The sequence below is a fragment of the Leptonychotes weddellii genome, chromosome 3, assembly GCF_054177405.1.
Source record: "Leptonychotes weddellii isolate Sample4059 chromosome 3, ASM5417740v2, whole genome shotgun sequence".
Lineage (NCBI taxonomy): Eukaryota > Metazoa > Chordata > Mammalia > Carnivora > Phocidae > Leptonychotes > Leptonychotes weddellii.
In genome coordinates, this window is record NC_138371.1 from 45,866,624 (window position 1) to 45,881,106 (window position 14,483).

At 33.1% G+C, this 14,483-nt stretch overlaps 1 protein-coding gene across 5 annotated transcripts in view; it reads left to right on the forward strand.

Annotated features, from left to right (window-relative positions):
- NCKAP1 (NCK associated protein 1) overlaps window positions 1–14,483 on the forward strand; it is a 102,776-nt gene that overhangs the window by 39,086 nt on the left and 49,207 nt on the right. For 4 of the 5 annotated variants that reach the window (XM_081814026.1, XM_081814027.1, XM_081814028.1 and 1 more), the window contains 7 exons: window positions 412–549; window positions 1,887–1,935; window positions 5,958–6,114; window positions 8,512–8,568; window positions 10,792–10,888; window positions 11,318–11,424; window positions 12,174–12,306. In XM_081814026.1, the coding sequence (XP_081670152.1) occupies window positions 412–549; window positions 1,887–1,935; window positions 5,958–6,114; window positions 8,512–8,568; window positions 10,792–10,888; window positions 11,318–11,424; window positions 12,174–12,306 (738 nt within the window). The remainder of the gene's footprint in view (window positions 1–411; window positions 550–1,886; window positions 1,936–5,957; window positions 6,115–8,511; window positions 8,569–10,791; window positions 10,889–11,317; window positions 11,425–12,173; window positions 12,307–14,483) is intronic. The other variant, XM_081814030.1, reaches the window with a different exon arrangement.

Below are 14,483 nucleotides of genomic sequence, written 5' to 3' on the forward strand. Positions count from 1 at the left end.
TTGGAGAAATACGAAATATGTTGAGTTCTATTAACACTTAATCATATAACCCTAACATTCTGTTATTTCAGTGAGAACTGTCAGAGTACAAAAGAATAACACTAGGCTTCCTACCCCTTTTGAAATAAAGATCCCAAGATTGCCAAACATTTTAACTTCCAAGGATGTAACGTGATTTCCTGAGCTAAGCTCTTGCCCAGGAATGCAGAATCTATGTTGCTTTTATGAAATTAAAAAAAAATACTTGAGATCGCCAGACCCGCCTCAGATATTATATGGAGCATAGTTGTAATTATGTTTTGTTGTTTTAGGATGATACGGTTAGAAACACACAGCAGTTATAGCTGAAATTTAAATGGAAAAGGAAAAAAAATTTTATTCCTCAACTTCCTTTTTTCCTATTTTAATTAGTCTCTTTCAGATGCACTGATTTCTCTTCAGATGGTGTATCCTCGAAGGAATCTTTCAGCTGACCAGTGGAGAAATGCCCAACTATTGAGTCTCATCAGTGCACCTAGTACAATGCTTAATCCTGCACAGTCTGACACCGTATGGTTCTATTTTTCACTTTTTGAATGAAAATAGTGAAGTTGATTTTTTAAAAATACCAGTTAGGCAGTGTTGTTGTAGTGTTTCTTCTAATTAGTATTAGCCTATCAGTGAAATTTATTGTAAAATGCTCAGTAAGTTATACTGTTGAGTTTATTTCTAAATTCTGATGCTGAGTTAATAAAATTAGTGTAAGTATTTTCTTTTAAAATTTAAATGTTTGTTTTCTGTTATAGTAGAAAATTTGGAAAATGCATAAAATTTTAAAGAAGAAAACAAAAATCACCTCAATCTTCACCGACTAGAGAAAATCATTATTATGTTCTTTCACACAGTGGACCCTTGAACAACACAGGTTTGAACTGTGCAGGTCCACTTACACCTGGATTGTTTTTGTAAATGTATTTTCTGTTCCTTAAGATTTTCTTAATAGGGGCGCCTGGGTGGCTCAGATGGTTAAGCGTCTGCTTTCGGCTCAGGTCATGATCCCAGGGTCCTGGGATCGAGTCCCGCATCGGACTCCCTGCTCAGTGCAGAGCCTGCTTCTCCCTCTCCCTCTGCCATTCCCTCTGCTTGTGCTCTTCTCTCTCTCTGTCAAATAAATAAATAAAATCTTTAAAAAAAAAAAAGATTTTCTTAATAACGTTTTCTTTTCTCTAGCTTAATTTTAGTATAAGAGTATATTATATGTATAACATACAAAATATGTATTAATTGACTTTATGTCATCGGTAAGGTTTCTGGTTAATAGGCTTTTAGCAGTTAAGTTTTTAAGAGTCAGAAGTTTTTAGTGACTTTTCAACTACATGGGGAGAGGGGGTTGGCAGTCCTTACCCTCATGTTGTTCAAGGGTCGACTGTATTTTCAATCTTTTCTCTGTGTGTATGAACATAGATATTCTGTATATGGAGAATATACACACATAATTACTGATTTGGATGAGACAGTGAGCATCCATGTACATAAGTCGTTTTTAACTTGATTAAAATATTATCCTTTGGAATATTACAAACTCTGAAATGGACTTGGGAAATTTGGAATAGACTTTTGAAAATTTATCATTTACCAGATTGAAGACAATTTGGCAAAATATTGTTTTAAGGGAGGTTTCAGGGAGTGTAAATGTGAAAGGGGCCCAGCTCTCATTTTCCTTTATGGACTGCACATTTAAGTATAAATTATAAAACTTTTATCCAACTTTTCAAATAAGTCATGGTGGTATTTGAGTCATGAATTGAGTAGTAAGAATTTTTAGGAGAAAGAAAGAGAGTGACTCAGTACAGGATTTGTTTTTTAGAATTTCTTTGAATCACAAATTTGTATCTTCTCTTTTTAAGATGCCTTGTGAATATCTCTCTTTGGATGCAATGGAAAAATGGATTATCTGTAAGTAAAATTAGTTTTGTAATTACCCCTCAGGTTTTAAGTTTTAGAGAAAAATAATGGGTAACATGGATTACTTCTGTGCTAAGCACTGTGCTAATAAGCCTTCTTCGTGCTTATCTCATTCAGTTCTCATACCCTGTCAGGATAGATAGTCTGTTTTAAAGATAAGGAATCTAAAGCTTAGTCCACATAGCTAATAAGTGACAAAGACAAAATAAGAACCCAGGCACTGCCAGGGCTCATGGTATGTTATATTGCCTCTCAATGTAGTCATCAAAACTACATTTTTGTTTTGTTTTTAATGATTTTTAAAAATACTGTGTTTATTCAGCTAAGGTTTTTGATTTTGCTTTACTTTAGTACATGGTTGGCAGTTCAGTATACGTGGAGGATAAAATTACTAGTTGTGCTCCTGAGAAGTTCACAAACTATAGGGGAAATAGACACAGTGACCCACAGATATAATACAGAATGAGAATTGCTATAATACAATTACTTCTACAACCCCAAAGTCCAGTGGAAGAGGGGAATAATTTTGAGCAGTTTGTTTGTTTTTTTTGTTTTTTTTTTTACTTCGTCTAGTTCTTGTTTCTTGATTTATTAACTAGTAGGTAGTATTTGTTGACTTTTTCTTATAGTATGTCTCAAGCTACAGTGCCTTCAGTTTTCTTTTTTTAAATTTTTTGGATTGATACTTACATAAAATACGGATTACTAAACTACTGACAACTAAAAGTGAATTACTAGAGTTACCAGAAATGAATAAAGACACAAAGTAAAAGCCTACATTTTTAATTATTAGATTCAGTTTAGTCTAACAATTAGATTATTACTAGGTTTCTACTCATAAATGTCAAATTTTTGTAAAAGTTTCTAAGTACTCTCTTTCTTTACTTAATCTCATTATGCCCTGGCACTTTGAATAGCACTGTTATTAGTATGAAAGCTTATACTCCCTATCCTTAGCATTTTTTTTTAAAGATTTTATTTATTTATTTATTCATTCATTCATTCATTCATTCGTTCCTTCATTTAGAGTCTGCACACATGCGAGTGGGTGAGTGGGGGGCAGAGAGAGAGAGAATTGCAAGCAGATGGGCTGAGCATGGAGCCTGTCTCAAGGCTTGATCTCAGGACCCTGAGATAATGACCTGAGCCAAAATCAAGAGTTGGATGCCCCTCCTTAGCCATTTTTATTAATTATATTTTTTACATTGATTAGTTTTGTGATACTTATATTTTCTATAATGATAGTTAAGATTTTAATCCTTTCTCTTAGTTGACTCAAAACACAGCTTTCAAAGTATTGATTTTGCTGAAATATATTGTGATCCTTGATTGTTCATGTTTATGGAAGTTTGGCTGTAGAACAGAGGTGATTATTAGAGTTAGGTGGCATGGGTGACCTCTAGAGTTAATAGCACTAGTTCCCCCAGTCTGTACAGGAAAGCTGATTATAGGGCTTTGTGTGATGAGCAGGGAAGTGGATCCGAAGGCAGGCTACTCTAATTGGGGATACAGGGACATAGAGAAGGCATACAGATGTGGAATGACCACAGTTGCCAAAGTAAGGAAGGTGATTTACTCTGAGTTTTGCTGCTTTCATGTAATTGAGCCTTGAGTAGAGTTAACAGAGGTTAAGAATTACCTTAAACTCTGTACTTATCTTTTTTTTTTTAAAGATTTTATTTATTTATTCATAAGAGAGAGAGAGAGGCAGAGGGAGAAGCAGGCTCCCCGCTGAGCAGAGAGCACAATGCGGAACTCGATCCCAGGACCTTGGGATCATGACCTGAGCCAAAGGCAGATGCTTAACCATCTGAGCCACCCACGCGCCCTGTACTTATCTTTTTGACCTCTATACTCATAGTAGGACTTTTCTGTAGAAGGTGGTCTACTTTCTTTAGCACTAGATTAGTTCAAAGTGTGGTCCCTGGGTCAGCAGCATCACCTAGGAACTTGTTAGATACACAGAATCTTGATCTCCACCTTAGACCTGCTGAATTAGGCTGTGAATGGATCCTAGCAATCTGATTTAAAAAATCATAAGCCTTCCCAGTAATTCTGATGCAACCTAAAGTTTAAGGATCATGGGTCTAGATTATAGTCTGGGGCCAAGAGTTATTGAGAGTCTGGAATGTTGAAGACCCAGCTATTTGGAATGCAATTATAAAATAACTTAAACTGATATTCTTTTCAGGGTCTATTCTTGCTATATTGGTTGGACTCAGAAGACTCCTTGGGAAAGATCTCTTTTCATCTCTGGAGTTTTGGGTTACTAATTCCAGTCTGTTTTTAAATTGATAGTTGAGTTCTACCTGCTTTCTATCTTAAAAGATTTTCTCTAACTTTCTTGTCTAGTATCAGTTTTTTTTATCTTGTTCTCCAGCATTTTTGTGGCTTAAATTTTTTTCTCTCCTTTTAATGGGACATTGGTGGGGAAAGGAGGGTAATGTATGATTTAATAAACCATCCTAATCTTGGGCAATCGAATTTAAATTACATTACCTTTTTTGATTCTATCATAAATAAATGGATATACTAAATTCAAAGGTAATCCGTATCTTAAAAAAAGAAAACATATGGTAACCCATAATATAACTGCTAATATTTTTAGAGAAACCTTTTATTGTCAGCAGCAATTTTGTGAATCTAAGTATTCAACAAGGTATAAGACACTAAGTGAAACCTCTTTTTACTCGGGTTTAGAGTAAAAAGTCATTACATAAGGCAAGAATCTTTTACAGTTTCTCTTGAGGATTCTTTAAATTTCTGTACATGTATTCTGTTTCTTTGCTTGTGTACCAGATTGTATAATTGGCTTGTGTTTAGGGGTCCTGTTCCATTAAAAATACTTTTATGTGTTTCAGGAAATTTAAGAAAGTTAAATACACTTCTGTACATATGATTCCACAATATATGCCGACTTAACTTAAAAAGTTAACTTGTGTAGTGGCCCTGTTTTTTTTTTTTCTCAAAGATTTTATTTATTTGACAGAGAGACAGCGAGAGAGGGAACACAAGCGGGGGAGTGGGAGAGGGAGAAGCAGGCTTCTCGCTGAGCAGAGAGCCCGATGTGGGGCTAGATCCCAGGACCCTAGAATCATGACCTGAGCAGAAGGCAGGTGCTTAACGACTGAGCCACCCAGGCGCCCCAGTAGTGGCCCTGTTAAAAGGAGGTTGAGCTAAGAATAAAAAGATAAATGGCAAGTTGTATATTAATGATTCAGGAGTTTAGAGGTGGCAGTGAGTACTGAGAATCCTAGGGAAATTTCACAGGAAATAGGATTGGTTTGTAACTGGCCCATTACAGTACCTTGTGTATAGCAGGCACTGAGTAAATGTTGAATGAATGACAGATGAGGTTTTGTGGCCTAGTATAGAGGGCTAGAGAGGGCATCCACAAACATATGTATGATTATACATTTGTGTAAGATTTCCAAAGTAGATAACAAAAGATGAGAGATCTGAATTCATATACTAGAGAGCAGCATAATATATTGAAAGAATCTTAGGCTTTAAGGGTAAATACTTGAGGCTAACTCTAGCTCTAACATGTTAATGGTATAACTTTAGGTAAGTCACTGAACTTTCATTTCCTCAACTGTAAAAGAGAAGGATACCATCTGTTTTATCTACTCCACAGAATTACGTGAGATAATATATGTGAAAACTTATTTGGTAAACTGTGCGTTGCTATGAAAATGCAAGATGCTATTGCATTTCTTCTGGTGATTTAGAAAAGTACATTAGTCTTACTTTTCAGTTATTTTAACAGTTGTTATGATTACTGTATTATGTGTTAATTAGTAACTTCTGATCTTTGGCTTAAAATACAAAGATTTTTGAAAATGTCTTTTACTCATTTATTAAAATGACTTCTTACACAACCCATAAGCAACATTTCTTTTTCTCATAGTGATTATGTTTATATTTCTGAAAATTTTGAAAGCTACTTTGTAACTGAAAGAATTTAATTTTGGAATACTTTTATATTTGTATTTACTTGTGTTTTTTTAAAGTTGGCTTCATTTTGTGCCATGGGATTCTAAATACTGATGCGACAGCATTGAACCTTTGGAAGCTAGCTCTTCAAAGTAGCTCTTGCCTCTCTCTCTTTCGGGATGAAGTTTTCCACATTCACAAAGCTGCAGAAGACTTATTTGTAAACATACGAGGGTATGGCATTTTCATTTATCTTGTCTTTTTTTGGAGAAGGGTAGTGAGTGGATTATCTTTATTGAAGTTTGTTGGTAGAGAAGGGTCATGTCATGCAAGAAGGTATCATCTGTATTATCTTACTGGCCATAGTAAGTTGTTTTTAACAATCATCCTGATACGGTAGTATTCATATTTTTTTATAGGTAACTTGATAGATTAAAATATCTAGTGTTTCTGCCCTTTCAAAATTTGTATTCTAGGATAAAGATGTGTCCTCTTTTGTAAATCATGATATGGATTTAGACATAAATATTGCTAAAAGTACCATATACATTTTAGAGTTTTGACATTTTTGTAAGTGCTATTTAAAAGGATGTGAATCACTCAAAAGCTCTTTAAATTAGTTATAACAATTACAGAAGTCATACCGCTGCACATAAGAAATCATGTTTCCTTTTAATAAGGTGTTCCAAGTGACTCATTTATATTCATTCCCTGTAAAGCAAGCGGTTCATACAAATTTGTTTCCTTGAAATTGTTAATGCCTCCATTGCTTTCCACATGAGGTTCTATAGACAGTATATAAGACAGGTTGAACTCAGACTTGGTAGCAATTTTGAAATCTTTTGAAATTAGGAGCATCTAAAATATTCTGGGGCGTCCTGTACCTGAAAGTGTTGAATAATTATGTTTGGCTTCTTAGCTTCAGATAGAAATGAAGTTTACCTACGTTTATTTCATATCCAATTTAGAAATGTCTTGATGAAATTGAGATGAAGCAACTGTTAGTTATTAAAAAATAAAGATCTGTTAAACCTACCAACTTTAGCCTCAAATTTTAGTATGTGTAAGAATTACAGGTTCCTGGACATCATCCCTAACTTGTATTTCCTATATCTGTATCTTGAAGAGGCTAAAGGAATCTGCCCTCTTTCCCCTAGTAATTTTTGAAGTAAAATTTACAGACAGAAAAATGCATAAATTTTAGGTGTCTACAACTTTGTATATGAATACTCTAGGTGATCACCTAGTCAAGATACAGAACATTTCCATTATTCCCAGAAAATTGATTTGTGCCCCTTTTGGTCATTACTGCCACCCCTGATCTCCCACCTCCCAGGCCCTTGATCAAGTGACCACTGTTCTGATTTCTGTCACCATGGGTGTTTCTGACATTCTCATGTGGTAGTTTCTCAGTCATAAAATGAGGTCTGGTGCCCTATGTACTTTCCAGCTCTTATTTGGCTTTTATTTTAGGTGGTGGAGTACCTGGAAATATCCTATGTCATATGGGATACTTTCTAATTGATTTTCATTTTCTAGTTGATTCAGGTTGAAAATCATGAAACATGTAGCATATTGATAGCTACTCTGTGGAATCATATTTAAATATATGTAAGCATTTAGAACCAAGTGGTCTATATATTGAGCGAATTTATGCATGGTACACAAGCTTAATGACACCATGAGACCGATTGTCTTGATGTTAACGCTTTTCTTTTCTTTTTTTTGGTTATGCTTTTCTAATATTAATTTACCATTTAAGAATCTTCATATTTGAAGTTGAGAAGTCTTAATTTTTATTAAATTTTGAGTGATCAATTTAAAATATGACTTCCAGTAGTTACACGTCAGATTGTTAAGTATAAAAGCTTATTAATTATGAAGGACAGTGATTACAGAATTAATGTATTTTGGACATTTGCTCAAAGAACACATAAATCTTAGAGTATTTAATTTAGAAGCTGGAGTTCTTAGTATAACTGGTTTTAGTCAGGTTGTCAGGAAGATAGTTTTAACATTTTAGGAATTTTGAGTTTTTGTATGTAATATTTATGAAAATAATGTATTTATTAGCATTTATTTTTCAAATGTTACCTTTAAACTTTTGATGTTGGTGTCCTGTTTCTTTTAATTTAAAGTAGTCCGTATGCTTTCCTGCCCCAGTTTTTTCTACCACAAAACCCCTATCTCCAAACATTCACTAGTGTTGCTCACTAGTGTATGTTCTTTCAGAACTTTTTTTTATGAGATAGCATAAAAATCAGAAGTAATAGCTTTGTTATTACTTTAGATTTTGGGAAAGCACTGTTAATTACATTGGAAGTATAATTTTAATGACTCCATAGGGGCTTAATGAGGTGTATTTAATCAAGATCTACATAGTGAGCTTTAATTTTTTTTGTGAGATTTAATATAATATGAGATCTATTTTTCTAAGAAGACTTTACTGGGTACTATAAGGTACCAGGAAAGGAGGTGCGTGGATTTCTTCCATGCATTTTTAGTTTGAGGGCCAGTTTTTCTTGCTGCTAATAGTAATTTTTAATTGACTTTTAGTGTTTGGCTAATTCGTTTCGACTGTTACCGATGAAATTAAGATTAACATGGTTCTAAATTTTTTTTTCCACGTAGCTATAATAAGCGTATTAATGACATAAGAGAATGCAAAGAGGCAGCTGTGTCACATGCGTAAGTAGTTCTGTCTTATATGTGGAACTTAAAATCAAGAAGAATTTCTTTCTTAAAGAATAATTTTGTTGAAGTGATTGCAGGTTAATGTGTGCCAGATGTGATAGAAGTGAGAGACTTTGAATCAATGAAAAATAAGCACATATCCTCAGTATCTGCTTAGCTTCAAGTTAGTGTAGACAGATCTTAAATATTTTTGAAGTGTTGATAAAAATGCTATAAGGAAGTACCATACAAAGGTCTTTTATTTTAGATATCATTCAAGTCTTTTACCATTACTAGGCTTTTGTGCCAATACTTTCCAAGTTGTGATGATTTTTGTACTATTTCATGAAAATTTGACATATCTTCACACTCTCCTAAATAGTATTTACTTTTCAAAGTATGCCTTTCCTGAATTGTAGTAAATATTATATATTAGTAAGTATATAGAATAACTTAAAAGTTAGCATATTTAAGATCTTTGAACAACTTTTCAATTTTATCATAAATTATAAATAATTTGATATTTCAATTGAATTGTTATAGATGGTATACTTGTGTAGAATATTTTCTCTACTGAGCTTAGATAGAAGTAATATTATTTGATCCATCTGTATTTCTATAAGCCAGAGAGAAGATAATGCACCATTGCCATTGATGAAAATATAAAATGACAAGTTTTAGAATTTAGGTTTAGGCTATGGGATGAATATTGGGACTTTAAACCATCTTTATTCATTGCTGTCAGTGCTGTATCATTTCCTCATGCATGTTTTTTCACTTGAATGAGATGCTTATATTATTAGAAGTTATTTTCTAGTATAAATAACATACTTTGGAGTGTGTTAGAATTCCTTTCTTGACATACAGAAATACAAATGACTATCACTTCTTCATTGGATAGACCCTGTTGTAAGCCATATATATGGTGTCATAGCTATCTTTTATGAAACTTTTAAAGGTAAGGCATTTTCCCCCCTTTATTTATTATATAAAGTAATCATAAGTGGTAAGCAGTAGTAATTTTCCATAGGAATTCCTCATTCCCATAATCCAGGCTTAGTACTTTATAGACATTCTCTCTCTCTATTTACAACACCATAGGCACCTTGTAGCAACTCTGTGTAGTAAAATAGTCAAAATAACAGTTGACCCCTTTCTTCTTAGAAATTGCACAGGATGACTTTATTATTGTCAGATAAAAAAGAGCTTGTCATTGGAATTAACCTAACGTTGTAAAAGTACTGTGTATCAGCCATTATAAGATGTATCTTTTGAGGCAGGTATCATCATCCCTGTTTTATAGATAAGAGGCTAAAACTAGGAGAGGTGAAACCTAAGGTCACTAGACAGAGGTTGGATTTTAATCAGAGTCTTCTAAAACTAATCTGTGTCCTGGCCAAATTTCTGGTATTCTATATCCCTTACACTTGTTTTTTTGGCATATATATATATTGCGTGTGTGGGGGGCTGTTGGTGGTGCCATTTTTTGTACCTATCAAAATCTTAAAACCTAAAATTGGGACTGTATATTTTGCATAGTGTGAGAAGTTGGAATACTTAAAACATTCTGTGATTTTTTTTCCATGTTAATATGTGAGAGTAATTCTTTTTAAAAATTTGCATTTCATTTAAAAAATACCTAGTAATGAATATTTATAATTATCTTTTCCTTTCCTCATCTTTCTGTTTTTGAACAAGAGTGCCAAATGATCTCATCCTAATGTCTTTCTTGTATATAGCTCTTGTTTAGTCAGTCTTATATATTTAATAGGAACGTACTTAATAAACTGGATATGGATTATCATATATTTATTAACTTGTGTTCATTGATTTTTTTGTGGGGGTGACAGAAATGTATATACATAGTAGAACATTGCTTGCTTTCAAGGATTTCACAGTCTAGTTTATAAAGTGCTAGGCTAAATGGTATTAAAGTTGCAGAAATTATTTAGAAATGGACATCTGGAACTGCTTTTTGAAGGATTGGTCTTGAAGTTTGGGTAGGATTTTGATAGGTGGAGAGTAACAGAATAAACATGGTTATAAAAACAGCATTAGAAAGACAAGGATAAACGTAAGATTGGAAAGTCATTTAATGACATGACATACCATAGAAGATATTTGTAGGGACTTCTTTCTAAAAAAACTTTGGAAATTGACCTGAAATGATAAGTTATTTAATTGCCAATAACAATTTTAGTGGAAACAGATAAATTATAATGATGTCTTTCCCTGTAGTGGTTCAATGCACAGAGAAAGACGCAAATTTTTAAGGTCTGCACTGAAAGAATTGGCTACTGTCCTCTCTGATCAACCGGGCTTGCTAGGTCCGAAGGTAATTGATTTAATTCTTGCTTTAACTACAGGTGTGCCATATTAAAACGAAAACTTCTGTGTGAAATTTTACTAAAATTTGATTTAATTTCTTAACTATAGGTGTGCCATACTAAAATTAAAAAAATATTTTCTATGGGAAATTGTACTAAAATTTGAAATTTTACTAAAACTTATATTTAACTGAGAATGAATTTACTTACTTGACACTCATACATCACACCTTCCTCCCTTTTTCTCACTTCTTACTTATATGTGTACCTTTCTTGATACATATCTCCAAGTTTTCTTTTGTGTTTTCACTTTTGTCTTTTGAACTTGATTTTATCAGTTCTTGCCGGTGACTTTTCACTTAAAGAAAGATTATGGATAGGTTTTACTTATAATCTTGGCATGAGAATAAGCAATGTTGTTTATTTTTTTTAATTAGGCACTTTTTGTTTTTATGGCATTATCCTTTGCCCGTGATGAAATTATCTGGCTACTTCGTCATGCAGATAACATGCCAAAGAAGAGTGCAGATGACTTTATAGACAAGTAAGTTAGCAACATTTAAAAAGTTATTTTTTAATATTTTGGATGTATGAGATATGGAACTTGGAGTTAATTTATTTTGAAAGACCTTTTTAAGGGCTTTGCATATTTCATAATAAAAGAATATTTGTAATATATCATTAGATGATATGAATTAGAATGCAGAGTCTACTTTAGCTTAATATTAGGGCTTTTAGTGTTTCCTTTCTAATACTCTAGGTGGTCATAAATTCTTCCTTGTTTTCTTGCTATAACCAGTGATATTTCCTTTGGAATTCATTTTTTAAGATGATTTACTACACAAAAATTTAAATAAGAATCCTTACGAAATAGAGTTGCAACCAAGTGTGTGATTTGAAATGTCTTTCTCTCATTTTAGTCCACAGTTTTTGAATAGGAGTTAGATAAATGAAGCAGAGAAATAAGAGCGTACAGAAAAGTCTTATTCCTAATCTTCTAATCTTCTTTCGTTTGTGATATTTTTGTAATGATGTAATTTATGAGATACCCTAATTTTATTTTCATTTTGGATTTTCCTTTATCAACTTCTTTAGTCATGGCTGTTTTGCTGTTCTTTTATTTTTGTTTTCTATCATGGAAATATCTTTAGAAAGTAATTGACATAAAATGATATTTAGCAGTGCTTTTTCTAAGAAAAAAAACTTCTTGTAGTAATACCAAAGTCATTTTATATTTTCCTTGATAATGATGAATTTATTTTTTGAAATACTTTTCTTGAATTTTTTAAAAAGGCACATTGCTGAATTAATATTTTACATGGAAGAGCTTAGAGCACATGTAAGGAAATATGGACCTGTAATGCAGAGGTATTATGTGCAGTACCTTTCTGGCTTTGATGCTGTTGTTCTCAATGAACTTGTGCAGGTAAAAACTGTATCATGCTATTCTCCCTATTGTTCTTTCCTTCCCTCCTTTCTAGTAACTGATTTGTTTGCTCAGTATAATCTAGTGCCAAGTGGTGGAGATACAAGTGTAAGTCAGTCATTGCCATATCTTGTCAAGGAGATCATCATCTAGAGGGGAGAAAACACTTAGTTGTAGTTGAGTGTAATAGTTGTTATGCTTAATTGTGTACACAGTTCAGAGTGAACACAATGCAGGGAATAATTCTTTATTTTGGAGGTGGAGGTGTACAGTGACCAAATTATAGAGGGCCTTGCAAAAGAGGAGGATAGCCATAAATCAGATTTAACCAAGTTTTAGAGGAAAAGTAGAAGATAAATCTTTTGGCAAAGTATGTTAGAAGGTGACCAGATTTTTAAAAAAAAATTCATCTAGATGACCTAATTCATCTAGATGACCTTTGATTAAATATCCTAATTTTATTTTCAATTTGGATTTTCCTCTGTTGATTTTTAGTCTTCTTTTTTTTTGGTTTCTATAATTTCTTTATTCAGTCTTTTTCATCTTAATATAAATTTATCTTTATTTCAAATAAGCTAACTAAGGAAAATGGTTTTTTTTTTGGCTTCATTTTATAAAATCAAGGTGTCTAAAGACTACTAGTGAACTAACATATAAAGAACAGCATGAATTCTCTATATTTTAAAACTACTGGTTTTCCAGAGGAATAACCATACTTTGATAACCTGTTTTTTTTCCAAACCTACCTAAAAATGCGAATAAGAAAATAAAAAATTGTTCATGTAATTGTTTACCTTGAATTATATGTACACCTCATAGGTTACTATCCTGAACTGGTGTATTTTTTCCTCTATCCACTAGATGGAGCTCAGATGCTTTCTGTCTAGAATGCCCATTAAAAACTGGAATAGAAGAGCTGATTTTATCCCTAAAATGTTATTACTTTGCTGTACTTTTATTTAAATAGTTACTACTTACCAGATAAACCAGAGGCTTTTGTGCTGTCACAATTTAAAAGATAAACCGGACTCCTGGTTTCATGTCATTTTGAAACTTGCTGTGGCTGGTTAGATATTAGTTAATAAATGTTGTAGATTTATGTTACATTATATTAAAATTTTTAAGTCATTCCATCTCTTGTGGTGTCTTTTACATCAGTTGTATTTTAACAATACTAGGGAAATTAAAGTTTTATTTGTTTTTCTGGAATTACAATATTAGAAGCAGTAATAATAATATTGTCAGATTTATTGATAGTATATTTTACTACGTCTATGCACAATTCTATGAGGTTAGATATAGTTACCATATGTTGAAGAAAAAAGAATTTACATAACTTGCTCAGTATCCTAGAGTTCATGAGTAATAGAGCCAGTATTTGAGCACAGGCTTTAACGCCAGTGCCCGAGCTGTTTATACCCTCTTCTGTTGTAAAGTACATGCCTGGTGTTTTTAACCATTAACTAGGATTTAAATTTAGAACTAAGATTAACCTGTTAATATAGTTCACTGTAATAGGTGTTAAATTTTTTTATTGAAGTGAAATGTACATAACATACAACTTTCTATGCTAACCATTTTTAAGTGTACAGTATAATGAAATTATGTATATTCACATTGCTGTGTAGGTTTTAAAAATTATGCTATTTGTGAGCTAAGCATCCACTTTTTAAAAAAATATCTTATTCAGCAACAACTTCAGATGTAGTTTTTAAGGTATTCAGTTTTTTAGCTGACTTAGGAATATTTTGGTCCTAATTTTGTTGAAATATAATTTACACACAATAAAAGTCACCTGTTTTCAGTGTACCGTTTGAATTTTGACAACTGTACGCCCATGTCACTACCACTATAGTCAAGACATAGAAAGTTTCCGACACTTAAAACACTTAAAATTTTTTTTTTTTAAGATTTTATTTATTTATTTGACAGATGGAGACATAGCGAGAGAGGGAACACAAGCAGGAGGAGTGGGAGAGGGAGAAGCAGGCCTCCCGCCAAGCAGGGAGCCCGATGCGGGGCTTGATCCCAGGACCCTGGGATCATGACCTGAGCCGAAGGCAGCCACTTAACCGACTGAGCCACCCAGCCGCCCCTAAATTACTATTCTAACAAAAACCCACACCGGGCTCCCTGCTCCATGGGAAGCCTGCTTCTCCCTCTCCCACCCCCCCTGC